The sequence below is a fragment of the Ochotona curzoniae genome, unplaced genomic scaffold (assembly GCF_017591425.1).
Source record: "Ochotona curzoniae isolate NIBS_2020 unplaced genomic scaffold, NIBS_Ocur_1.0 contig_1, whole genome shotgun sequence".
NCBI classification, from domain to species: Eukaryota; Metazoa; Chordata; class Mammalia; order Lagomorpha; family Ochotonidae; genus Ochotona; species Ochotona curzoniae.
In genome coordinates, this window is record NW_024464918.1 from 19,764,275 (window position 1) to 19,792,220 (window position 27,946).

General features: G+C 40.1%; 1 protein-coding gene across 1 annotated transcript; it reads left to right on the forward strand.

Annotated features, from left to right (window-relative positions):
* On the forward strand, positions 1-27,377 carry DTWD2 (DTW domain containing 2). The gene is made up of 6 exons (XM_040996791.1): positions 1-20; positions 1,334-1,424; positions 3,388-3,482; positions 3,710-3,902; positions 24,147-24,275; positions 26,472-27,377. The coding sequence occupies exons 1-6, from the start codon at positions 1-3 to the stop codon at positions 26,640-26,642; spliced, it is 699 nt and encodes a 232-aa protein (XP_040852725.1). The 3' UTR covers positions 26,643-27,377.
* Positions 27,378-27,946: the final 569 nt, after the last annotated feature.

Sequence of the window (27,946 nt, forward strand, 5' to 3'; positions counted from 1 at the left end):
ATGCCTGCCACAAGCAGCCTGTCTCCTAGCTGACCTTCATTTGCCTCTCAGCACTGTGAGTCACTGGGTTGTTCTGTTGTGTTTACTCTTGCATTTCCTCAGAGGAAGCGTAGTGTGGGCACAGCAATCAAAGGTCACTGAAAGCTGGTGTTTTGATTGTCCTTGAGCCGAGTCACTTGTCCACCCAGGTTCAGTGGGGAAGTGGGATGGGGTCCTGTAGTGCAGCACACTTCCAGCTCTGCCTGAGGGAGCGTGTCAGTAGAGCGTGTCAGTAACCACGAGACTCACAGTGTGTTGCAGGCGTCGGTAGCTATAACAGGTGTTTGAGCCAATTTATCTGAACTTTGTAGTTTATGAACATAAACATTTTCCATCTCAGGCTATGACTGCACATCATTAAATACGAGGAAAAGTGTTGACGGTGGTCAGTTGTGTGGTAGTAAGTATGCTGGTGCAAGTCCCTCTTCATATAGCATTGACTTGTGTACAGATGTAGTGATATGTCAGTCTGTGGCAAAACTTTTATTTCCATAATGTCTGGGTCTTTGCCTTCAGCTTTTATATTAAAAACACTCACTCCCAGTGTAGTAGTTAGAATAGCTAAATATCTGTGTTTATTTGTGATTCCTTGGGAAGAACACAGGGAGTGCTCACTGTTTCCCTAGGATGAGATGACCCCAGTTGGGAGGACTGAAGGGGGAGGCAGACTCTGCTATCCAGTCTATATGTTTTTCCTAAGTGCAGCAGTTATTTAAATCATAGTGAAACACCAGCTAAGCAAAATGAAAACGGAGTAGGCAGGAGCAAAAGGAAGTTCAATGAGTAAGGCGGAAACACTGGGTGTATATTTCTAGACAAGGGCAATCCTGTCCAGCTCTCTTTGGGATTTTGTATACAGTTGGAAAGCTTCTGTATTGACTGATGGTAGAGTTTAATTACAGTTTTTTTCTAAATGGTAATTACATTCCAAGATTTTATTATCCTATTGCTCCTCCAACTTCAGATTGCGTAGAATTGGTAGGCTTGTGTTTGACTTGTGCTTGCTCTAGAATGCAACAGTGGTTTTTAAGTCTCTAAGTGGACCATGGTGACATTAACATTTTCCCACTAGGGGTAACTGAGACCTTTTCATTATACTTTGATTTATATGCATAGTAAATAATTTTCTTGAATCTTTTCCCAAATTCTCATGTCTGAAGTCTGATTAAATGTTGTCTTGATTTTTTTTTTGAAAAGAAGGTGGTCTTGACAAAACTTCTTGATATGTTCAAGTAGGAGTATGTATCACTGTATTTAAAAAATTTGTAATTTTTTCCCCCTTTTTACTCTTCAGCCGACCTCAGAAAGTGTGTTTGTGTCCATTTCTACCAGTTCACCCTCTCCACATCTCTACTCACTTGTACATAATTCAGCATCCTGCAGAGGTAAGATTTTGTAATTACCAGATAAAAGTCCTCATCTCCCCTGCTCTTAATTCTTGCTGAAAACGCATTTCTTAGAGGATTTATTTATTTGAAAGAGTGACAGAGAGAAAAGGTACAGGGAGGGTAGGACAAAGAGATAAAACCTTCCATCCTGCATCTGTGGGTTCCCTTCCAAAATGTCCAAATAGCAGAAGCCAGGTGAAGCTGGAGCCAGCAGCTAGGACCGCCCTCTGGCCTCCCGAGTGCGTGAGCCACCATCTGCTGCTTCACTTCGAGACACGTTTGCAGGGAGCTGGATTGGAAGTTGAGTAGCAAAGGTACGAACTAGCATGTAATGTTGGCATTTCATATGGTGGCTAAACCTGCTACAGTGCCTGCTCCTGGAAATACATTTTTTGCCTTTGGGGGAAAAATTTTCTTTCATATTTTAAGCATATGTTTTAAGGAAAGATATTTCTTTTATAGAAAGCTAAAATTATAATAATCTTGGATAAAGGAAATAAGAATTTTTGTGAATAAGCAGCTAAGAAAATAAATAGCTGTGAATAAGCAGTTTTTTTGAATTTGGTCCTAGGCTGTATTTCCTTCTTGCTAAAGTAGAAATAACTCTGGCACTTCAGTCTTACAAAGTCATTGTACAGATAAAATTCTGATTGCCTTTAGGTGAATAGAAGAAACATGTATATTTTATAATAAATGCTATTTACATAAAAGGGGCTTTATTACAAAATTTTAAATTTTTATTGGAAAGACAGATGAGATTTATGGAGAGAAGAGAGATGGAAAGAAAGATCTTCCACGTGTCAGTTCACTCCCCAAGTGGCTGCAACGGCTGGAGCCAGGAGCTTCTTTGGGGTCTCCCATGTGTGTGCAGGATCCCGAGGCTTTGGGTTATGTTTTGCTGTTTTCCCAGGCAACTAGCAAGTAGCTAGAAGGGAAGTGGAGCAGTTGGGACATGAACCAGCACCCGTCTGAGATCCTGGCACTTACAAAGTGAGGATTTAGCCATTGAGCCATTGTGCCGGACGCATAAAAGGACTCCTTAATATTTTCTGACTCTGGTTAGAGTTGTACATGGGCTCGTGTGTGTGAATGCAGTAGCAGAGTGGGGGTAGAGTGCAGAAAAGCAGGTATGGCTCATACCAGATGAGTCATTGCATGCTGTTAAGAGGTTTTATTGTAAACTGAGTTAAAACTCGTCCAGTGTTCAGGAACTCAGGATATCATATCCATTCAGGCTTATGAAAAAGGAATAGTCATTTTTTTTAAAGATTTATTTTTATTTTTTACTGGAAAGTCAGATATACAGAGAGGAGGAGAGACAGAGAGGAAGATCTTCCATCTGTTGATTTACTCCCCAAGTGGCCACAATGGCCGGTGTTGCGCCGATCCAAAGCCAGGAGCCAGAAACTTCTTCAGGTTTCCCAGATGGGTGCAGGGTTGCATGGCTTTGGGTGATCCTTCACTGTTTTCGTAGGCTACAAGCAGGGAGCTGGATGGGAAATGGAGCAGCTGGGACATGACCCCATCCCCATGTTGGATCCTGGTGCTTGTGGGTGAAGGATTAGCCTGCTGAGCCATCACACTGGCCTCCACTTCCTTTATTTCTAAGCATATACATCTGGGCAGTTATGTTCAAACTGACATAGTACAAAATATAGTTACTGTTGAACTAAAAAGCTTATCAGAAGTAAGTAATTTAGTTAAACACAGGTACATTTTAAATAGTCGTAGGCATTGTATAAATTGCTGTTTGATCACTAAAATACCTGAAAAGAATGAAAAGCTATACTGCAGGATGCTTACTAGGAATAAATTGAGAAAATTTACCTTCATTTGAAGGTTAAACTGTGGTCTTTACTGAAAGGTTAGTGGAAGTTACATATGAAGTGATGAATCAGATGTTGATCATTGAGGTTTTTTAAGAATATATTTCAATAAGAATCTGTGTTCTAATTGAAAGGAAAGCAAAGTGTTGCGGACGGTTCCTCTGCTGGCAGCGTGCCTCCCTAAGGACAAGTGTAAAGTCCAAGTCGGCCGTCGCTTCAGCGAGGACAGGTAAATCTGCTGGTAGGGCAATTGGAAACAGTTATGCAGAGGGGACTTTTGGTGGAGAGCAGTCCTGAAGGTTGGGAAGCTTTGAGTATGGTGGCAGAAATGTGCCTTGTCCAATAAGTTACATGATATCGCAGAGGGAAAATGTTACTAGGAAATTTGGTGATGAAATTAATTTCTTTTGGCCCCCACAAGCTAATGAAGATACATGTAAAAATGTTTATTTTTAGAGATCCTGAACTTTCTGCTGTTTGTCGGAGGTCTGGTACGTTAGTGTTGTATCCAGGGGCGGAAGCTACTGATTTGGAAGAGTTTATGTTAGACTGTCCTGTTTATCCGTCCACAATCATCATCATTGATGGTACATGGAGCCAGGCGAAGGATATTTTCTATAAGAATTCCTTGTTCCGTCTTCCCAAACAGGTAAACCAATATTTTAATAGATAGTACAAATTTGTGATTATGTATATTGTTTCTGTTTTCTGAGAAGGGCTATACATATTCTTTTTTCTATGTAAATTGGATAATGTTTGTGTGAGCATGTGTCTGAGCTAGCTTGTGTGTGCTTATATTTACATTCATGTAATTAGAAAAGTTTAGATTTGTCATTTCTCTTTAATTCCTGGTATCAAGCTTTGCTATATATTGGCTTTATTGAAACTCCTTAACATTTAATCTGAGAAGTCTTTCTATGTGTATGAGTGTTTTTTGTTAAGCATTAAAGTTTTAAATGTTTTTATTTGATTACTCAATTATTAATTCTTAGTAGGACTGACATGATATATTTTTTTGTCATTCCTAATTATAACACTGTGATTTGGCTTTCAGCTTTTTGATGTGCTTAGTTGTGATGACTGGCTTTTCATTACTGAACCCTCTGGTGTCCCTGGAGTGAATTCTGCTGAGTCGACAGTCAAAACTTTGATAAATTGCTGAAGCTTACACTTTATTTAATGATGTTGAATTTTAATATTTTTCTTGTATTTTTTTGAGTAGGTTTGGGTCCTGAATTAACACAAATTTTGAAGATTAATTGGAGCAGTTTAAATATTTTTTTCCTGTGGCCTGAAGTAATTTTTTAAGTATTAGAATTTCTTGTTACGTAAAAATTAGATGGAACGCATTGGTGAAAGCACTTGGTTCCAATCACTTAAGAAAAGGTAGCGTTAAATCCTTTAAAATGCTTCTGTGGAAATCCGTGAAGATTTCCACTTACGTTTGGGTCAGTTTTAGTAACTTTTATATTTCTCTAGGGAATTCTGTTTTTTCCTCTAAGTAAACAGATTGGTTGCCATTACATATGCACATTTTGAAATCCTGAGTTTCACCCAGATGTGTTCTTTTTTGTTTCTAATCCTAGATACATACACACATATACTTCCTTTACTGAGCTTTTTAAATGGCTATTACACCCAGCCTGTTGTAGCCACTGTTCTGCACCATAACTCGGGAGGTGAACTTTTTAGAATCTGTATATGTGATGTAATATGGTATAGATATGTGCCCAATTTCCCTTAATATATTACCTCCAGATTCTCTGATGTTGTTGCAGATGATAGGATTTCATATTTTAATGCCTGCGTATGCTCCGTTGTGCATATATAAATTTTTTTTGTCCATTTGTCAGTTGGTGGGTACTTGGATTGTATCCGTATTTGACTGTTGTGAGTGTTGCTGTAGTGAACATAGATGTCAGATGATTTTCCAACCTGTTTCCTTTGAATACGTACCCAGTGGAAGTGCTGGAGCATATGTTAGTTCTGTTTTTAATTTTGAGAAAACTTCGTTTTGCTCTTCTTAGTGGTTATACCAACTTACATTTGCAGTAGCCGTATGTTTCCTTATTTTGACATCCATGCCGACATTTGTGGTTTCTGAGTTTTGAAGTGACCTCTGACTGTTTTGATTTCCGTTTCCCTTATAATTTTTCATGTGGAGATTCTTTTTTCATGGGCTGATAACCTGTTGTATGTCTTGTTTTGAGAAATGTCTTTTCAAAAATCAAGGTACTTGTGTTTTTTAGCTAAAATATGTTTTTTGTGTGTTCTTGATGTGAACTATTTTTTGTCATAATTGGCAAATACTCTATATTTTTTTGGAAGTTGTCTTTTCACTTTGTTGCTTTTTTGATGTGTAGAAGGTTTCAAGTTTATTTATAAAATCTTCACCTAGACCAATGACGTGATGTTTTTGTCTAGAGGTTTTAAACTTTCGGTTCTTACGCCTGAAGTCTTTGCTCTGTATTTGGTTGATTTTCATGTGTGTTGAGAGATAGGGTCTATTTAACTCTTTTGCATGTGGGTAACTAGTGTTTTTGAAAAGAACTTACTGAATTGATTGTTCTATTCACACTTAATCAGTTTTTTGTGACCTTATATTTTATTTTTGTTTCTCTGTGACTTTGATTTGTTTTTTAATTTTTTTTGAAGATTTATTTATTTTTATTGGAAAGTCAGATATACAGAGAGGAGGAGAGACAGAGAGGAAGATGTTGCGTCTGATAATTCACTCCCCAAGTGAGCGCAACGGCTGGTGCTATGCCGATCTGAAGCCGAGATCCAGGAACTTCTTCCAGGTATCCCACATGGGTGTAGGGTCCCAAGGCTTTGGGCCATCCTCAACTGCTTTCCCAGGCCACAAGCAGGGAGCTGGATGGGAAGTGGAGTTGCCGGGGTTAGAACCGGCGCCCATATGGGATCCTGGGGTGCGTTCAAGGTGAGGACTTTAGCCACTAGGCCACGCCGCAGAGCCCTTCTCTGTGACTTTGTAAGATTTGTGCTGTAATAACGTCTGTGGATTGGGTTAGATCCTCCCCTTACTCCCACGCTGGACTCTGACCCTCAAGTGCACAGGGTGTTGATATTTAGAGATGGGACCTCGAGAGCGGAGCTCTTATGATGGTATTAGTGCCTGTCCTAGAGGCTTGCTGCTGTGTGTTTGAATGGGCTCCCTGACCTTGCTTTTTCCTTTTCTTAGTAAGCTGGACACTCTTACCAGAACACTATCCATGCTGGTATCCTTGTTGTAGACTTCTGACCCTTTAGAACTGGGGAAGTTAATATGTTTGCTAAGCCTGTGGATCCGTGCTCATTTATTATAATGGCAGAGCCAAGACAGGTACTGATTTCCACTGTTAAAATTAGTGAGTTCTTTGTTTAATGATAGATACAGGGAAGGAATTTGGTCATCTTTCTTCTTGGTATGGTTTCTTTATATCCTTTCATTCTGGGATGAGGTTTTAGAATGCCTGTGGTATTGCTATGACTTTATAAGTATCATGATTTATTTCTATCCATGAATTATCCTTTTTAAGTTCTCAGATGTAACATTTTTGGTTACTGTTTTGTTTTTCTGATTTTACTGAGTGGTAACGAGAGCATTGATTAATATTTTGAATAAAGTTATGAATGGCTAGCCTATGAATACATTTTAGGTATATAAACATTTTTAGGTTTTTAGGTATATAAACATTTAAACTGTTATTATTAGGCTTATTAATTGCATTTCCTTTTGTGCTTATTTTTCCCTTTTTTAATTTTTATTTTTCATGATAGTTCCATAGGTGCAAGAATTTCCATTCTACCCTCTGCATTCTCCCTATTCTCCACTGTTTTCCACTATGCTATTACAGTAGGACAGTCCTTCAGCAACAATCACAAGTCCATCATTTTCTGTTTAAGTGTATCATGACATTGTAGGTATAGAGACATACTGTGCTGTATCTTCCTTTCTCAGTGAGCTAGTCTCCATTATACCATTCCTCTAGATGAATATGTTGTATACATGTTTACATATATACCTATTGATCTTGTATTTTGCATAAAGATTGCTGTGTATCATATGGTATTTGTTCTTTTGGGACTGGCTTATTTCACTGAGCATAGTGGTCTCTAGTTGGGACCATGTTGTTGCAAATGATAGAGCTTCATTCTTTTTAAAGGCTGGGTAGTATTCCATAGAGGAGATGTAGCACAGTTTCTTTATCCATTCCTCCTTCAATGGGCGTTTGGGTTGTTTCCATGTCTTTGCTATTGTAGATTGCAAAATAAATATGGGATTATAGATCATGTTTTCATATGCAGATTTCGTATCTATTGGATCGATTCCCAGAAGTGGGATAGCTGGGTTATATGGTAGATCAGTTTTCAGTTGTCTTATCTGTGCTGACTTTATTTTAGCTGAAATTATTTTATTTTGACAATCTTTACATAGTTGATTAGGGCACAAAGGGTCAGTGGCTACAGGAGAGTGCATAAGGCCATTGTTTCCACGTTATTATTATTGTTATTATTTTTTTCTATATCTGGGGTAAGGGAAAAGAAAGAGGGAGAAGTCCCATCCAGCCTCCCACCCATCCCAGGTCCCTGATGTGGGGCATGCTCCGAGGGTCCTGCTGAAGTGGTTTTGATAGTTCAACAGTTCTGAATTGCTGTCAGTCTCGCCATTCCAAGCACATTGAAATGTCTCCAGAATCCACTGGCTGACATAGTTCACCTTAGAGTGTCCGTTTGCCCAGATTTTCACTGCCATCTGTGCTTACTTTTGTTCCCTGGACTATTAGACACTGGAGGCAGTGTATGAGAAACATCAGTTCGCTGTGTGTCAGTGGTTGCCTGCTCTACCTTCGTTGTACGTTCAAGTTAATAAACCAAATGAATACTGATTTTCTGGTAGCAAAAAGTAAAAATCTGGAAAGAAAACTTAAATCAGTTTTTACCCCAAATTATAAATTATTTACTCTGTTAATTGGGGTTTTATTCGAAGTGCAATTTTCTTTGCCAGACCCTCCTCAGCATCCCTGATACATTGCATAGGCTTGGCTTTAGCTGTTGTTGTTAATTGATCAATTCACTTTCTGTAGTCGTGTAAAAGTTTTTGCTTCAAATATGTGGGACAAAAAAAATCTCAGAAAGGAAACAGATTGTTGTTTTTCCTCCTAATAAGGAAGTAACTGCATGTGCTTGCTTATATAGTCGAGGGATGATAGAGTTGTAAATTAAACGCTCTACAATTTGGCCTTCTCTGAATCTGGAATTCTAATCTGTCCAGACCATTTGGCAGTGAATCTCTTCCTTCGGAGAATTCTGTGTGTAAGACCCTGACATTTGCTAGGAGTAAGTCCAAGGTGAATTTGGAAGAGTTTATAGAGGCTCCTGGCTTTCTTCATAAGCATATTTCCTTGGAGTATTTTCATATCTTTCCTCTGCCGTTTTTAAAATGTCCTCTAAAGCTGCATTTCTCACTTGATAAGCACAGGACTTTTGTGAACACTCACTGGCTGAGGTATTTTGTTTTATTTTATTTTTAACATTGTTTACATAGTTGAGAGGAATGCATGCACATATGGGCCTCCGATCAGGGTGGGTAGGGTCAGGTATGGAAGAAGGTGGGTGGGACCATTTCAGTCTGCAAAGGAGAAGAGAGAGAGGGCTACTCCTTGCTGTCAAATTTTATCAGTATTCCGGGTGGAGGACAGTCCTTTGATGACCCTGTAGAGACCCCAGTGTGGGGAACAGTGTTCCAGGGGTGTTCTTGAGTTGTTTTGATAGTTCTGAGACATTGTCAGTTTCATGCTCCAGGGTTGAAAAAAATCTTTCCAAGGTCTGCTGGTTGACAGAGTCCACCTTCGTGCATGCTACAGAGCTTGGCCAGGATTGTTCAGAGCGTTCTGCTTTCCTTCCTATGGCAAGGTAGCTGCCGTCCCCTGCCAGTCTGGATCATCTGGCCCTCCCTTCCTGTGCAGGTGGAAAGCCAGGCTTAGCTGTGCCGGAGCAGAATGGGAAGCCACGTGCCATGGCTTCTCTCTCATGCTGTTGTCTGTGCAACTTGTGACTGTGGATGCGGGTTCTGAGGTTCCACCTCTGAGCTGCTCAGAGCCTTCCGTTCAGCCAGGTCCTCAGCAGGTGTTCTGGAGGAGGAGAGGAACACTGACCATTCCTGGGAATGTGCTCGTCGACTGTGCAGAGATAAACTAATGCCTAGACGGCTAATGTGCATGTAGCACGCACAGATGTGTGGGTACGGACCTCCAAGGCAAATACATTTCATGTGCAGTTTGGGTATTTTAAAAATCATTCGTCAGTGTGTGAAGTTTCTTTTATATTTAGCTTAGATTGTTAGGAGTGATTTATATCTGGCATGAAATGTTTTGTTTTTAAATGCTTAGAATTCAAAATAAGTTCTTTGCCTACTTTTTCTTGGCATTCACTGAATTGATTGCTTTTATTATTATCTTTCCAAAAACAATCAGTCCTCAAGAATAGATTAAAATTAGTGTATGTATTTTCCTTTGTTCTCAATCTAAGAGATTCCTAGGAAATAATTTTCTAGAGTTTGAGTGCTGAAAGCTCAAAGGTAGCAGCTTTCACACACTGATAGAAATGATCCTCTTCAGAGTAGAAAGGACTCATTTTATTTTATTTTTTTCATTTTATAATACTGGGAAAATTTTTGCAATATGAAGATAATCAGGTATTATGAAGAAAATAATTTTGTATTCTTTTGTTTTAAAATTTTTTTTGGGCCCGGCGTGGTGGCGCAAGTGGTTAAGGTCCTCGCCTTGCACACCCGGGATCCCATATGGGCGCCGGTTCTATCCCGGCAGCCCCGCTTCCCTTCCAGCTCCCTGCCTGTGGCCCAGGAAAGCAGTCGAGGACAGCCCAAAGCCTTGGGACCCTGCACCCGCGTGGGAGACCTGGAAGAGTCTCCTGGCTGCGGATCGGCATAGCATCGGCCGTTGCGCTCACTTGGGGAGTAAATCATCGGACGGAAGATCTTCCTCTCTGTCTCTCCTCTTTGTATATCCACCTTTCCAATAAAAAAAAAATAAAAATAGATCTTAAATTTTTTTTTCTAATTTTTATTGGAAAGATCCACAGAGAGAAGGAGAGACAGAGAGAAAGAACTCCCATCTGCTGGTTCATTCCCCAAGTAGCTGCAAGGCCGGAGCTGAGCCAATCTGAAGCCAGCAGCCAATAGCTTCTTCCAGGTCTCCCACTTGGCTGTAGCTTCCCAAGGCTTTGGGCCGTCCTTAACTTCTTTCCCAGGCCTCAAGCAGGGAGCTGGAAGGGAAGTGGATCTGCTGGGACAGAACTGGTGCCCATATGGGATCCTGGGGCACGTTTAAGGCAAACTTTAGCTACTAGGCTACTATGTGGTTCCTAGTAAGATCTGACTTTTCATTAGCATTCTGTAATATGAATCCCCCATACTGAATTCCATGATCAGTAATTCCTGTAATAATAGGTATGTTGTCTTTCAGAGTACAGATTGTGATGGAATGAACCTATTAAACATCTTTTCCTATGTTAAGATTTACTAGAGTGCTTATTTTTAGGAGATGGCAGCAGCCTGTAACAAATTCAAGTAATATTGTAAGGTCAAGGGCCTTGAAAATTCCTGCTCTTAAAAAGTAGATCATGAAAGCTCCACTCACTGGCTTGGATTTTTTTTTTTCTCAAAATGGAATCATCATGGTGTCACCCTTTTTACTTTGTTTAGCAAATGAAGTGATTTTGCCTGTTAACAGCCATGTTAGTGGCACTAAAGCGCTGTGTGGTGTGTGGTGTTGGTCACTCTGTTGAACAGCCTGGACTCACGCATGCCCCATGTTTTCGTTTTCATCAGTGCAGACTGCAGTTGAGCCTGCTGGAAGGACTGCTGAGCTCTTTGTTAGGGATGCTCCTTCCTCAACAGGAATCCTCAACTCTTGATCAGTTGTAGAATCTGTGCTGCCTTTGTTTTCATGTGTTTCTTCTGTGAACTTCATGTGTTTCTCCCTATGAACTACTGAGAATCAGGATTTCTTTAAATTAATAATTTTCTATCTGGAGTTGAGAAAAGTGACTGGATTCAGTCAGGCATCCTATGTGGGTGGTATGTGAAGCCTGATTATTTTCTAGAATGAGAATATGAAGTACAAAGAAGAGTATTTAAGATTGGGCTTTAAAGGTTTGTTGTGTGTATTTGTTTAAAAATGTATTTATGTATTTGGGAGTTAGAGCAAGAGAGAAAAAGTGAGAGTGAGTGTATACCTGCAGCAATTGGAGAAAAGCTTCCATGTGCTGGTTCACTCCCCAGATGCTTACAGTGGCTGAGGAGCTGTAGTCTAGTCTCCCACAAGAGTTACAGAGCCCCAAAATAACTGAGCCATCATGGCTGTCACCTGGGGTTTGCACTGGCAGGAAGCCGGTCAGTAGGGGAGCCTAGTACCACACCGAGGAGCTCCAGGGTGGATGCAAAGTATCTTGAACTTAATGCCCTGATGGTCAGGGAAAAGATGTGAAACCATAGAGGGGGCTTAGGCTCTGTATCCAGAGAAGCTAAAGGAAAGCTAGGGAGTTTTGTCTCTTGGGAGCAAGCAAAGAGGGTGTCACAGATTTGGGTGGCCACTGAGAACAGCTGGAATGATGACTGAAAGAACCTGCTAACTTTGCTCCCAGGATGATCATTGCTGCCTTGCCGTGTTAAGGGACAGGTGGGTTAGAAACCCCGCAGTGTGGCTCTGGGAAGGCACAGAAGGACAAAGTCAAAGCAGAAAGCCGCTTTGAGTGGTTTGTGAAGAAACGGAAGGAGATGGAAGTAGATGGAATTGTGTGAGATTTTAAGGAGGTATTTATTTTTTTCTGGAGAGTTTTAAGCAGTTAGAAAACCTATAGTGAGGAGTCATGGAGAGAGGTCACTTGTAGCTTGGAGAGGAAGGACATTTGCTAGTAATCATATTTCTGAACAGCAAATAGGCAGAGCAAAGCTCCTCGAACATTATTTAACAAGCCTTTTTATGTCCTATGTTTTCTATTTCTTTGTGCACATATCTAGGAGTGGCATTTCTGTGTGTTTTATTTAGCTCTAGAAGAGGACTGCCATGCACTTGTCTGAAGTAGTTGCATCATTTTGGTCCCCATCAGTGTGGTGTCAACATGGTTCTGATTGTTCTGTGTCCTTGGCGACACTGGTCAGTGTTTTGAATTCTAGCCATTGTGATGGCAGTGTAGTGGTTTCTCACTGTTTTTAATTGGCATTTATAGTTCTTTTGTGGTTAGTGATGTGGAACATCTTTTTGTATTTTATTTGCCATCTGTATTTCTTCTGTGTGAAGTGTCTGTCCTTTCCTGTTTTTGAAGTAGGGGTTGTTTATTGTTGAATTGCAACTTTAAATATATTTTGCAGATTCTTAGATTTATGAGTGTGTATTACAAACATTTTCTCCTAATCTATTTCTTGCCTTTGCAATTTTAATATTGATTTGAAAGAGTAAGGTTTTGGTTTCATTGAAGTTCCAGGTTTTTTTTTAATGATTGGTTTTGACAACATTTTCATTAGTGCTAAGCTAGAATAATTTATTTTCTTGCTTGTCTAAAAGTTTGTACATGTTTTCTGAATGTTTGAGGTCAGAAGTTTAAGCTAACGGCAGTTGTGTCTTCATTTGATCACTAGTAATTTTTTTGGTTATTCTGGTTGCCTCAACTATTCTGTTAGGGAAGCTTATAAGACACTTTGTTTACCTATGAAATAGTGCCTTGACACCTTTGGTCTTATGGGCTTCTGGTCGTCTCTGAAGGCATTTAGCAATTTGAGGCAACTTCATATTTGTATAATCAGTTACTGCAACTTTTAGTGAGCTGTATCACTTACTGACAAGTGTTAAGTCTCTCATTGTTTACGTTCTTTTAGAGAAGTCTATTATTCAGAGATGTCTTGCACAGTCACAGTTGAGAGTAGGCTGTGAGCAGCGTCATTCACACTGTGGTGTCTCTTGGAACAGCTGTCACATTTGGCAGAGGTAATGCTGGAGAAACACCATATTAAATTGATCCAGCAGACACAATTAATTGAGAGAAAGAAGAGCTGTTTTCCTAGCAGACTTCTTTGGCATAGTTAGGCAGCTGGTTTAATTCTGTAGCATAGGGAGTGGTGGGCAAAACTGCCTCCATCGTGGAGTGATGGCGATTGGATAGTGGGAACAGATGGCTCTAAAAAGACTTGACTGTCTAATAGCTTGCCATACTAATAATGAAATATAAACAAATATAAATGGATTTAGTCAGAGAAAATAATGCATATTTAAAAAATCTTTCAGGACAGGCTTTTGGCCTGGTGTTAAGAAGCCAGTTAGGGTGCTTTTTTACTGGCTCAGCATGCATGGTTGCATGTTGCCTCTCACTCCTGAGTCTAGCTTGCTGCCAGGGCCGAGCCTGGGAAACAGTGGGGATGGCTCAGGTGGGCTCCTGCCCCCACCCTGGCGTTGATGGTCCTGTCTCCAGCTCCAAACCCAGTCCTGACCTGTCTGGCTGCTGAAGGCATTTGGAGAGTGAGCTCGTGGCTGAGGGCACACGGACTCTCACTCTGCGCTGCTGAGATAAATAAAGCTTTAAAGACTCCTTAATTAGATGTAGACATTACTAATGGAGTCTTATATTTGATAAAATTGTTACATGAACTTGAAGACTTTTAAAAATTTATTTATTTATTTATTTATTTTTAAAGATTTATTTATTTATTGGAAAGTCAGTATATAGAGAAGAGGAGAGATAGAGAGGAAGATCTTCCGTCCAATGATTCACTCCCCAGGTGAGCACAACGGCCAATGCTATGCCAATCCGAAGCCAGGATCCAGGAACTTCTTCCGGGTCTCCCACACGGGTGCAGGGTCCCAAAGCTTTGGGCCATCCTCAACTGCTTTCCCAGGCCACAGGCAGGGAGCTGGATGGGAAGCAGGGCCACCCGGATTACAACTGGCACCCATATGGGATCCCAGGGCGCGTGCAAGGTGAGGACTTTAGCTGCTAGGCCACGCCACCGGGCCCTAAAATTTATTTTTTTTAAAGGTATATTTATTTTTATTACAAAGTCAGATATATAGAGAGGAGAAGAGACAGAGAGGAAGATATTCTGTCTGATGATTCACGTCCCAAGTGACCACAATGGCCGGTGCTGAGCTGATCCAAAGCTGGGAGCCAGGAGCCAGGAACTTCTGCCAGGTCTCCCACGCAGGTGCAGGGTCCTAAGGCCTTGGGCCATCCTCGACTACTTTCCCAGGCCCAAGCAGGGAGCTGGATGGGAAGTGGAGTTGCCGGGATCAGAATCAGCTCCCATATGGGATCCTGGTGTGTTCAAGGCAAGGACTTTAGCCACTAGGCCACCACAACGGGCCGTTGAAAGCATTTCTTACCCTGTAGAATTTCACATTTAACCTTCAATATGTTTCTCTTGTGTTATTCAACCTGTTCTAGGGAATTAAAAAAAATTCTTTAATTTATGGATTTATGTGATCTTTAATTAGAGTTATTCACCTAATTTAGATACAGAACTTGATATATCAGGATTTTGCATTTTGTTGATAATTGGTTTACATTCTTAGGATTGCTTTTGTCTAAAAACATGGTACATCAAGCTTCAAAGACTCATAGAAATTTAAAAGAATTTGAAATCTAAGAACCTTTGAGATCATAAATTGTGAATTACAAGATGGCAGATGAAATGGTTTGGAACTTTCCTGTAGTTGGACAATAAAATGTGGGGGACAGGCCAACTGGTGTAAGGTTTATCAAGTGGGGGTAATAATAACAACAACATTTAATTCCAGTTTGGCTTTTAGAATAAGTGAGGTAACACACGCAGCGTCTTAGGATAGCTCCTGGCACATCCTAATGCTGTGACTTAGAGATACAAAGGGGTAAGTAGTTACTTTTTTGACTAACTGGGGCTTTCCAATTTCTTTTTTTTTTTTTTTTTTCCTAAGCAAAATCGAGCATCATCTCTGTGAACTGGAGAACTAGATATCTCTGTCATCCACAGCATAGGCCCTTGTGTCAGCTTTACACCCCGTGCCTTATTTGTCATACTTTTCATATACATTCATAGGCTAGACTATTTCTCACAAGTTAGGATAAGAAAGTCTCTTAGGGGAATAAGTAGAAGGGTAATACTAGATTTGACATTGACCTTAAATCAATCAGGGAACATCTCTCTCTCTCTCTCTCAGAGTTACAGAGAGGGAGCTTCTATCTGCTGCTTTCCTCCTCCCCATGCAGCCGCATCAGCCTGGCTGCACTGATGCCAGAGACAGACCCTCTAGCTCCCATGTGAGTGGCAGGACCCTGGTGCTCCGACCATCTTCCGCTGCTTACTCAAGTGCATGACAGGGACAGGGAGAGGGATGGTTGCATCTGTGGGTTCATTCCCAGATACCTGTGTAGGCTGGGGCTGAAACCAGGAGTTGGGAATGGAATTCAGTTTCCTCAATATGGAAATAATAGTCTTACCCACTTTCCTGTAGCCCTTGAACCTTTTTACCCTAATTAGCTATATAAAGATTGTCAAAATATAATAAAAACAAAAAGAAAAAAAATTCAATTTCCTGTGTGGTTGGCCAGACCTAAGTCCTTCAGCTGTTAGCTGCTGCCCCCCAGGCTTTGCACTGGCAAGAAGAAGTAGGCAGGAACTGGGGTTGGAAATTGAACTCAGGTACACTGCTAGGGCATGTAGGTGTCTTTACTGCTAGTCTAAGTACCTGTTCAGGTCCGGTTTACAGTTGTGTTTCATGTAATTGCTTTCCTTGTATGCTTGTATAACATTAGGCTTTCCTTTGAGCTATTTTCATAGCATCAACAAACTATTATCTACGTATTGTATTGATTATCTTTTTGCATATATTTCTTTCAGGAGTACAAGGTAGTTGAGAAAGGGTTTTTCTTTTCTTTGTGTTGAATCCCCAATAATTTTAAATTTCTTGAATGAAGGTATTTCACTTACGTTTTGTCAAATGTCCTAATTAGTACCTGTAGAGTGACCTGCAGTGAAATATTTGCTGAGCACTGCAAGCACTTTTATAATTTAGTTCAGCTTCAGTTATAGCAAACTCATGTTCTGTGAAACTGCTTTACAGTAGTGTTTGTGTGGTTCCTAGATACTGATTTCTAAAATATGATGGGAGATTCATAATACTACAATGTTATACAATTAGTATTTCTAAACTTCATATTAATAAGTATAATATCTCTTGAAATTAGCTAGTAAGAATGTAGAATTCAGTATGGTTATGGTTCTGTGGATGAGGTCTTTTTTTAAAAAAAACTTACTTCTTTTTATTATTATCATTTTTATGATACAGTTCCATAGGCCCTGGGATTTCCCTTATCCCCTCCCCAATTCTCTCCCCACTCACTGAGCCTGCCTACAACATTGCTATAGAATAGTTCTTCATACACAGTCATATGTCCATCATTGCGGGCATGGACAATGGCAGAGTCCAGCATCCTATTGTCAAGTTTCATTGGAAGTCCATTTTCATCTGGAAGCAGAGATGCATACTACGTTGTATCCTCACATCTGGATATGAAAGTCTCCATTACACAGTTACGTTATATCCCCTTAAATGAAAAGCTGCAAAACAACATCAACAACAGGAAGAAGAAAAGAAATTAAAAACACTATGTTATCAGATTCTATTCCTCAGGGCAGATTTCTAAGCTGTGTCACCCACAGGTCTACAACTTGATTTTATGGGCCTGGCGTGGTGGCGCAAGTGGTTAAGGGTCCTCGCCTTGCACGCCCGGGATCCCATGTGGGCGCCGGTTCTAATCCTGGCAGCCCCGCTTCCCTTCCAGCTCCCTGCCTGTGGCCAGGGAAAGCAGTCGAGGACAGCCCAAGGCTTTGGGAACCTGCACCCGCGTGGGAGACCCGGAAGAGGCTCCTGGCTTCGGATAGGCATAGTATCGGCCCATTGCGCTCACTTGGGGAGTGAATCATCGGACGGAAGATCTTCCTCTCTGTCTCTCCTCTCTGTATATCCGCCTTTCCAATGGAAAAAAAAAAAATCTTTACAACTTGATTTTATTTATTGTGGTTGGTGCCTGGTCCTTTGTTTTCAGTTACTTGTGCCATCCTTCCAGTGAATTTCAGACCTGTGCTCTTTTGTTAGAGCTCCCCCATAGGCTCCTTAGCCCCAGCTCCTGGTGCAGTATTCACCACCTCCTGTGCTGAGGTTGCACTATTGTCTGTACAACCTTTGTTCCACTTCCAGTTCAAACAGCTCCCAGGGTTAGGGAGGCACCAGATGTCCTAAATAGCTAGGTTGCTGCTGGTGCTGACCTTGCTGGAACCTCCTGGCTATTAGGTCTGAGGGCCACACGGACCTGTTTTTAGTTGTAAGATGGCAAAGTTGATACTATTTTTGATGTGGGATCAGTGCAATGCACTGAGTTTGCTCCCAGCTGAGCACATGTGCAGCTCACTGTTGTCCCTGCAGTTTCAAAGCCTTTGCCACATTGTACAACATGGTGCCAGATGTGCCGCTTGTAGAGTTCTTGATCTTCTTGCTATTAGGTCTGGGAGCTATCCTGACCTATTTTGGATGGAACCTCTAGGATGCCATGTCATTGCAATGTACTGAGCCAGAAATAAGTTTGCTCCCAACTTAGAGCGTGTGCAGTCCTGTCCCCATAGGCTTTGCTTCACTATGCACAATCATGCCCGATCACTTTTACTGGGGGATAAGGGGGGTTAGGCTGTGAAATCTACCCTGGTTCTGCGCTGCTTTTTGAGATCTGCTGCTCTGTCTCTGCTCCTGGTCAAATCAAACAAACCAGCACAACGGGCAGTTCTTTGTCTGGGCTCACCTCCTGAGTTCCCCCACAAACTACCCTTCCCACCTGGTTGCTGGTGGAATTCTGGCCACTGGTGGAAATCAGATCGCCGCTGTCTGAATGCCCTGGGTTATCTGATCACTGCAACACCGCTTTCCCGTGCTTTCCCACTGTGTCCACTGCTTTCCGTGTCCCGTCCCCATGTGCCTCTGTGCTGTTGTTCTGTCCTCCCCTGTTTCCTGCTTCACCCTGGCTAATGTTTCTTCCTGTGTTTAAACCTGTCCTTAGTTTTTTCCTGCCCTCTTGATTCTCCAAAACAATGATTATCTGTAAACTGATTTATATGATCATTTGCTCGCATCTGGTAGCATTTTAATTGCCTGTCTCTGTCCCATGACATTTCATTATATAACTTAACGGTACAAATAAAATGTATTTTAAAAAATAGAGACTTTGTCCACACTCTGATGTGTGAACATTTATTATATTCTGTATCTAGTCAGTTGTACATAAAGAATCAAACTGTGTGTTATCAATAAGCCATGGTGTTTTACAAAAGGTCTGGTATTTATAACCTGTAATTTTTTTTATTGCAATGTGTAATTTTTTTATAATGTAAGTGTCTTATAGTGTGTATTGTTGAAAGGAGCATATAAATGTATTGTTGCCCACTACTTCTATTTGTCTTTCTAACACTTTTGGTTTTATAAAATCAAACATGCATTCCATCTGCAGTGGTAGAGGAATCTAAGGGCATATTTCAATAATTGGTTGGAGGAGAAGATAAACATTTAATCAACATCCAAGAAATAAAAATTTTTTATTTTCGGACTGATTTTCAGAAATCAGTATGAGTTTCTGCCTTGTTGTTTCTGTTGCATAATATTGTGTGGGAATGTTTTAAACATGTATCTAAAGATAGAGGTGGAACCTCTAATTACTTCTGTGAATATTACACACCTAAATGATGTTCACAGCTTGTCCTTAGAGGGTGAAAGGATACAGAACTGAAAATTTCTGTGTCTGTAACTATGTCTTTGGTAACAATATTTGAATCTTTTTCAGAAACTAGGGCTTTAACTCCAGTTAATATTTATCTGGCAAAGTAACTCTTCTCTTTCCTCTGATGTTTTATAACGCCTTCATTCTGTTCTTTACCTGATTTCTTGGATGCCTTTTCTCAGCCTACTGTGGAGGTTTTCTTCCTGCAGCCTCCTGCACGTTGGTATTCTCTTGGCTCTGTCCTAACCTGTCTCACTCTGTGCAGAAAGGCTGAGTTGAGGGAGGGTCAGCAGCCATCCCTCCTTCCTCCCTCCTGCTGTGCAGCAGCTGCAGTGGTGTCCCTTGGTCTCTGCTGTGTTGGTGCCTGCTGTGTGCCAGGCATTGCTAAGCACTTCATAGGTTAGTTCCTTGGAGCCAGTCTCTTTCGTAGGTTGTTAATGTTTTAAGCTTTGAGAGTTCCAGACACTTACTTGGTGTCATGAATTACTGTGTGGATTAAAATTCAAGTGCAGTCAACTCCAAATTGCATGCCCTTACTTTCTGTGCTTTTTTTTTTTTTGTCTCCCAACTCAGGTACATTATTTTCTAAGGTTATAGGACACAAAGTTTTTTAACTGAATGAAACAACATACATTTTAACTTGTAATTTTTTTTTATTAATTATGTTGCATTATGTGACACAGTTTCATAAGCTCTGGGATTTCCCCCAACCCTTTCCCGTACCCTCCCCCCATGGTGGATTCCTCCATTTTGTTGTAGTATTACAGATCAAATTAAGTCGAGATTCTTTCATTGCAAACATATACCAAGCATAGAGTCCAGCATCTTGTTGTCCAGACAAATTCAACAGTTTGTTGGGGAAACCATCTCTGGTCTAAGGTAGAGCTGGCAGAATATCATCCTGATCAATTGAAAACCCCAGCACATCAACAACAATTTACAGCATTATGGAATTAATTGACATGGTATTGAGTAATCAATATGTTACCATGCATGTTCTTAACCACATCCTGTGACTACTTCATTGACATTTCATTTTTTGTTTATACACAGAACTGGCTGCTATATACCGTAAAGTGGCTATAAGATACTATTCAGCTGTCTCGTGTCTATTTTCATGTAAATTTTAAAATAAATGTTTTGTTAAGCAAATGAAGTTACGGTGTAGTTTGAAATTTTTCTGAAAGTTCAAAGAAAATGTATGTTGTGAAAAAACTACACATGAATTTCAAATGTCTTGGACCAAAGTGTCTGATTTTTAAAGTATCTCTATATATGTTTTATTCCACATGTAGGCCAAGATACTGTTTACTGTAACTGTGAAGATATTGCAGCATTAAAATCAGTAAAACTGCTGTTAGATGGGGTTTCATTTGAATTAATGTGTGATTCACAAGACGTTTTAACTTTCATATTATATAGGAAAGACTAGTGAGTCTGTTTGTAAAATCCTAAATATTTAGGTTTCTACCAAAATGTATAAGGGGATGTAACCCAATGTGAAGAAGTTTAGATATGTAAGTACCCTCCACTTGGACGAATCCATTTTCAGAAACTGATAGAAAAGTCAGTTTCTATAGCATTGTTCATCAGATACTTGTATTCACTGATATTATGAATAGGTAAGATCCAGCCATTACTACTTTCTGTACTAAAATTTGTTAATGAGGAAGAATAAGTTCTATTTTTAAAAGCTATTTTGCTTTTAAATACGATATATATATGCCAAGAAATGCATCCCAGTATCAGAGAAGTGAATTTTTTTTCTGATCACACTGACAACCAACAGCAAGACTTCTTACTATTCCTCCCATGATTTCTTTTTAAAGTGAGATAAGAGTGCATTGTCATTACGGGGCGTGAGTCAGTGGAGCACTGCTTATAGCTGTATGTGACTGATAGGACAGTTTTTATACTGTATGTATAACTACCACAAATAAGCAAAATAGATTTATCTGAATCAGTCTGAATTATTTAGCATAATCTTCTGTACTGGAATCCATTTTGTTGCACATGTTAGGATTTCATTTGTTTTTTATCTGACAGATACTTTGTTATTATATGGGCTGCATTTTATTTATCCTGTCAGCAGTTGATGGACATCTAAATTTATTCCATATTTTAGCTACTGTGAGCTGACCAGCTATAAAACATGGGGGTGTAGGCAATTCTTCCATACAGTGATTTTGTTTCTTACGGATATGTTTCCAAGAGTGGATAGTTGGGTCTTATAATAGACCTGTTTTTAGTTCCTGAGAAATGTAAGTACTGTCTTTTAAAGTAGTTGTACCAGTTCATATTTCCACCAGCAGCGTGTAAGAGTACCTTTTGTTTCACATCCTTGCCAGCTTTTTTATTTTTTATTTCTTGGAAGATAGCCATTTTAATGGGGTGAGGAGGAGGTGAGGGCTCCTCACTGCAGTTGTTTTTTTTTGGGGGGGGGGTAATGCCATTGTTTTCTGAATTTCCTTGATGTCTTCCTTAGTTAACTCTGAGCTTGTCAAAGGCTTTATTTTTTCTTTGCAGGAGAGTCTTCTGTAATATTCACTGTGTCTTGGCTCTTGTTTTGCTGTTTGTCATTGCTATTCTGATTAGCAGTTGCTTTCCTTAGGGCTGCTTTCTAAACTGTGTTTCACACTGCTCTGCAGGGCGGTTTTACTAACTGCAGTAGCCAGTTTGTACTTACTTGGGCCATTCCCTCCAGTGAGTTTCAGTGTCAGGTTCTTGCGCTAGGCATCCACCATGGCCTTCATAGCCCCCATTCTGCCTCACCACTTGCTAACTCTAGTGATCCTGTGCTATGGCTGCACCTTTGCCTGCACAGCCTTTTCCTCACTCCTGGTTTGAGCAGTGCCTGGGATTATGGAGACACCAGCTGTCCTAAGTCACTGGGTTGGCAGTGGTGCTGGTCTTGCTGGAGCCTCCTGGCAATTATGTCTGAGGGCCACATGGATCTGTTTTGGATGGAACCCGTAGGATGCCTGACTTAGGTGTTCCTTTAAGAACACGTAAGCTGTACGTACAGATAACAAACTTCGGGGAAAATCCAAATTGCCAAGGCATCATTTGAGTCAGCAGGCTTCCCAGATTTGCAAATTAGCATGGTATGTATATGTAATCTGAGTGTTGATAGGTGAAAAATACGTTTTTGACAGTATTGGAATCAGCTGTATGATTTCATGGGCATGAGGAAAAAGTGGAGGCAACTAAGAAACTAAAAATTGGTATTAGTTGTCAGGTTCATGCTGGTTTTTCAATAACTGCTCTTTATACTGTAGTTGCATCATATGTTTATTTTACCCTTTAATTTTCTTATATTGTTACTTAAGAAAACAAAGTGCCTCTCACAAATGACTTGCTATGATGCTGCCTGTGACTTTTTAAGAAGCTACATTAGGGCCTGGCAGAGTGGCCTAGTGGCCAAAGTGCTCCTCTTGAACGCGTTGGGATCCCATGTGGGTGCCGGTTCCAATTCCGGCTGCTCCACTTCCCATCCAGCTCCCTGCTCGTGGCCTGGGAAAGCAGTCGAGGATGGCCTAAGGCTTTGGGACCCTGCACCCGTGTGGGAGACCTGGAAGAAGTTCCTGGCTCCTGGCTCCGGACTGGCACAACACCGGCCATTGTGGTCACTTGGGGAGTGAATCATCGGACTGAAGTTCTTCCTGTCTATCTCTCCTCCTCTCTGTATATCTGACTTTGTAATAAAAATAAATAAATCTTAAAAAAGAAAAAAGTTACATTAACAGGTTCCTTTGTGCTCTCACACAGCTTCTCAGTGAATCAAGTGGAAGGAAGGTAGACGAGCACGAAGTGTGACATGAGCCATGGGGAGAGCTCAGTAACACGCAGCTGCCTTGGAGCGTGTGGCAGGGTGCCTCAGGACAGTGTCCTGTGTCCGGCTGGCTGCTCTGTAATTTCTAGAGGGTTTGTGAAAGATATTCTGTAGTCTTCCAGCATGGTAAATTTTTAATTCTGGGTTTTCCCTTAGTGAGAAATGAACTCCCTGAAATAGCAAACTTCTTTAAATCCTTTCCCTGAAGAAAGTAAGGATCCAAGTTTTTGGAGAGAATTCTTGAACAAAGTGCAGAGGGAGGTGTGTTTTTGTCGTGGGGGCTGCGTGAGATGCGGCAGGGGAGGAGCTGGGGGACAAGGTGCTGCGGGTAGTGAAGTGATTGGAGACTCACATGATTTTGACAAAACTAAATAAAAGAGGATGCCAAATTTGTTAAGTTGCTATGAATTAAGACTAGATTTTAGACTATTTCCAATTCTCACATTCACATAGTTTATGGTCAAAATTGAAATTATTACCTACTCAGATATCCTCAGCTATGATTCTGATCAGAGTATGAGTTTTTAATTGAATTTTGTAAGTATGAAATAGCTTGAGTTCTGTTTAACTAATAGGAATTGAAAGCCCAAAAGATTCACATTCACTTTTTTATACAATGAGCCGCAACCTTCAGGTTTCAGTGAAAGTGCTATCTCTGAGAAGTGTGTGTGTAGTGTGCTACCTAGGGCTGTTCACACCCTGTGTGCCTGTGTGCCTGTGTGCGTGTGGTGTCAGCTTACAGAAGCCAGTACAGAATACTGTCAGTTTATGCCAAGAAATAGTGAAACAAACCATAGTATTGAGCAGATAGTCAGTTCTCTAAAAGGACTGCTGTGCCAACTCTCCTACAGAATGTGGAAGTTACATTTGCTCTTCATCCTATTTGGTTGTGTTTGTCTTGCTGATTTATCTGTGTGTCCTTGTTGAGTTTTTTTCCCCATGTATTTGTCATTTTTCTATTTTCTGTAATATGTTTGTTCAGTTTTTTTCCCCAGGACTGGAGGCATTAGTCTTTTTACTTGGGATATGTACTAGTCTGTGTATATTCTGGTTGTATATTATTTTGTTAATTTTATGTATAATTATTTCTTTCTACAATTTAACAAGCATGGCAAAAGGATATTGTATCTAAATAATAGTCAGGTTAATGGCCAATTGTAGAAAAGAGTAATTACTTTTCAAGAAGCACTCTTTATAATTTTAAGTTTAAAGTCCAATAACATTGTATTATTTTGTTTTTGGTTGCAGGTGCAGTTAAAAACTGACATTTCTAGTCAGTATGTAATTCGGATGCAACCAACCAATAGATGCCTTTCTACGCTAGAGTGTGCAGCTGTTGCCCTTTCCATTCTGGAGAAAAATGATAATATACGAGAGGTATGTTTATAAAAGGAAATAAACCAAGAATTTGGTTATAATTTATCTACAAAATTTAGACATGCTTAATTAATTTATTACATTTCTAACTCAAATGATAAGTAGACGGTATTTGTGATAGAAACTTAGGTTCTCCTAAACTTTTTTTCCCTCTAGTGTTTTTCTGTATTAGTTTAACTTTCCAGATTGTATTATTGAAATATTCATTCTGAGCTGTGTAAACAGCACTTATAGCATGTTAAATTGCATTTAAGTAGCACAACATTAAATAAAATTTTCTGGGTTAGATTTTTCTTCCATTTTTTTCTTTTTTTTTTTTTTTGAAAGTGTGTTATGCTCAAGTTCTCTTTTTTTCTTTTTAATTAAAATAATTTTATATAGCAATTTTTAAACCTTGTTTTTATTGAAATAGGTGAACTAAATTTCTCATTATCTTTTTCATCCTTACTTAGAATGTCAAAAGGAAACATTTTAGAAGAAAATATGCAATGAATATGAATGAAGAAGTTATAGTCTTCACTTATTCTTTTTATTTACTTTCTAAGAAAGTCAGTTTTTTTTTGTTTTCAGTGTTTTTTGAAACATTTGTGGTTCTTTTTGAAAAATGTACTGATTTGAGAGTTATAGAGAGGTGCATGTGCGTGCATGTGTGTGTGCACACACGCAGTCCCAAACACACAGGTTCTCCATCGTCTGGCTCTCCCAGGTGCATCAGCAGGAAGGTGGATCCTAAGCAGAGCAGCTGGGACTCCACCTGGACACTCATATGGATTGGCTACCGTTTCAGGCTGCAGCTTACCTTCTATGCTACAGTAGAGTCCAGAAACCTTATGTTGATAGGAAAACAAATAGCTAACTCAAACTTAAATTGTTATGATGTTCTAATAGTTGAAAATTTTGATAAATGTAACCCAGGAAGAAAACTCACAGGTTAATACAAGCATGAAGTCAGCACACAGAAACACACACAAGAACACGTGTGTGTACCAGGGCATAACTTGACTACTCCTCTCTGCCTTTGCCTGCTCACTTCCTCAGTGCTGGGATGACTGTACTGTCTCCATAATGGAAATTTTGATGCTAGATAAAGTTCAGAGTACCTGGATTAGTTGTCTAAAGAGAACCAAATGATCTCAAGAGTGAAGCATGCTAACGAATCCTTGAAGACAGCACTGAGCTGTACTTTCCTCTCCTACCCTAAACGAATGAAAGCACCAGAGTTAGAGACTTGTTTTGGAAGAAATAGGCTTTGAGGGGAAGGTATTGAATTGTGTGAGCAGACTTTGTTCTGGGTCTGATCGGTTTTGTTTTCTCTGTTCCCCCTGAAGAACTCACAAGGGACTCTAGATTGCTGTTCCAAGTGCCTAGCTTGTATTCTCAGATGCTTCCTGCTGCGCACACTCCTATGCATCTGGCCATCCGGCTAGCATTTCTGAGTAAAAGCATTATTCTTGTTTCAGATGTTACAAGAACTATGAAGGCCTGTGCTGTTGTTTCAGTGTGTTGTGTGTGTATTCTCTGCATTTCCCATTCTGTTCATGTCAAATTTTACCATCAGACAACATCAGATCGAGGACCTGACGGGAAGTTCAAGTCTTGAGGGAAGACTGTAATGTCCTTTAACTCTGGAAGCATATAATATTTGTTGGTTCTGGAAGGAGTCTTCTGTGGACTTAAAGCTCCTGTTCACACATCTGAACTGGCTCTGCACTGCAATTCTGATTGGAGGGTTAACACTGGCAGTCATGGTGGCAAAAAGGTTACGTGACAAAACACCCGTTGCTCCTCTGGTCTACTTTTTACCACTGCAGGAAGCTTGGTGTGGGTTGTGATTGAAACTGAATTAACTAATTGATTGTGCTTGTCTTTGTATTGAAAGGACTCCTTCCTTGTGCCTGTCTGTTACAAAGAATTTTAATGGCAGTAAATTTTCATGGTGTTTGAATAAATTAATGTCTAAAACTAAGCTCAGATTTTATTGCCTAATGGAAATCAGTATTTATATCATTTTACTAGAAGACCTTAGTGGAATGTGAGGTGTGAATTTTAAGGCATTATTTATTTAGACGCCGTGTGTACTTATTAGATTGTCTGTTGCTTTTCCCAGTTCAAGGCCAGCAGGTGTGAAGAGGCGCAGGACCTCTGCTCCGGGAGTGTTGTGACCATCCACACAACTCTGGGCTCTTTTCTCCACAGGCTTTACTCCGTCCGCTGCGAGCTCTGTGCTCGTTCCAGCTGCAGCACGGCGCTCAGATTCGCCTCAGCAAGGAGCACCTCCTGGAGAACGGCTTATATCCCAAGCAAATGCCCAAGAACAGACGCAAGCTCAGGAAAATGGAACTGCTAATTAACAGTGTTAAAATTTAGTCTGTTTCAATGGTGCTAGTTTACTCATTTTCAGCTGACCAGACCAAGTGAAGTTGTCCTGCACTTTAGTTCTTTTGGAAAGCTTTACTGTCAGAGGAAGATTCTGGATTGCTACTGATCTTGTCCAGCAAAAAGGATATACAACAAATGGCCATCATAAGAACAAAACAGTGTCATGGACTCAGCAAAAAGCAAGACTTTATGCTGTTTTGTTTTCTTTTTAAAATGTGCCTCTAAATACAGTTTTACAAATCCAAAATTTTAAATATGATTGGTTACTGACCTGGAATTAAATGGTGCCTCATTGAAGCAATAGCATTTCCATGAATGTTTGTGGATAATTTTGAAGTAGACCAAAAATAGAGCATCAATTTGCAATCTTGTACATGAACTTTACAATTTGAAACAAGCTGTAGAAGAAAATAATGATGATCAGAAAGTCTAGACACAGCTTACTCATTTCATAAAATAATTATGGAAACTTCCAATATACTTAAGGGACTAACCTTGAACTTGGCCAGATTTTTAAAGAAGAGCATGGAAGGCTGATATGCTGGCTCCGCAGGCTAATCCTCCACATGCAATGCTGACATTCCGTATGGGCACTGGGTGGAGTTCTGGCTTCTCTGCTTCGGATCCGGCTCTGTTTATGGACAGGGAAAGTAACAAAGGATGGCCTAAATCCTTGGGCCCCTGCAGCCACGTGCGAAACCCAGAAAAAGCTCCTGGCTCCTGGCTTTGGATCAGCGTAGCTCTGGCTGTCGTGGCCTTTTGAGGAGTAAATCAGTAGATGAAAGACCTTTCTCTTTGACTCTTTCTGTAAATTTGCCTTTCAAATAAAAAAGTATGAAAAATTTAAAAAATGAGGTGTATGAGATTTTTTTATTAATATTTGCATGGGCAGTCCAACTGAATAAGTTTTGTTCTTTTAATATTCACTAAACAGGTTTGTTGGCTATGGTAAATTGATTTTGTTGAAGTTGTCATATATAGGTAGCTGGAGGAGATCTATAGCACAACTCTCATATTCTAAGAACGAACTTCTCTAACTAGGGTTATTTGAATCTTTTTCAGTGGTGAAGCCTTCAGTTTGAGAGAACAAATGCCCCAACCTCTGCTGGGAAATTTATACTGAGATTTTGTGTAGAACAGGAGACATGCATGCAGTGTATATTTATGTCTAACTTAAATCTACTGCAGCTATGTGTGTATTTTGTCAAGAAGAGAGAGCTTCATTTAGTTTTTGTTTATGACTTCCAGAATTTCCTGTGTCCCATGTCAAAGTGTAAGGAAAAGCGTAGGTG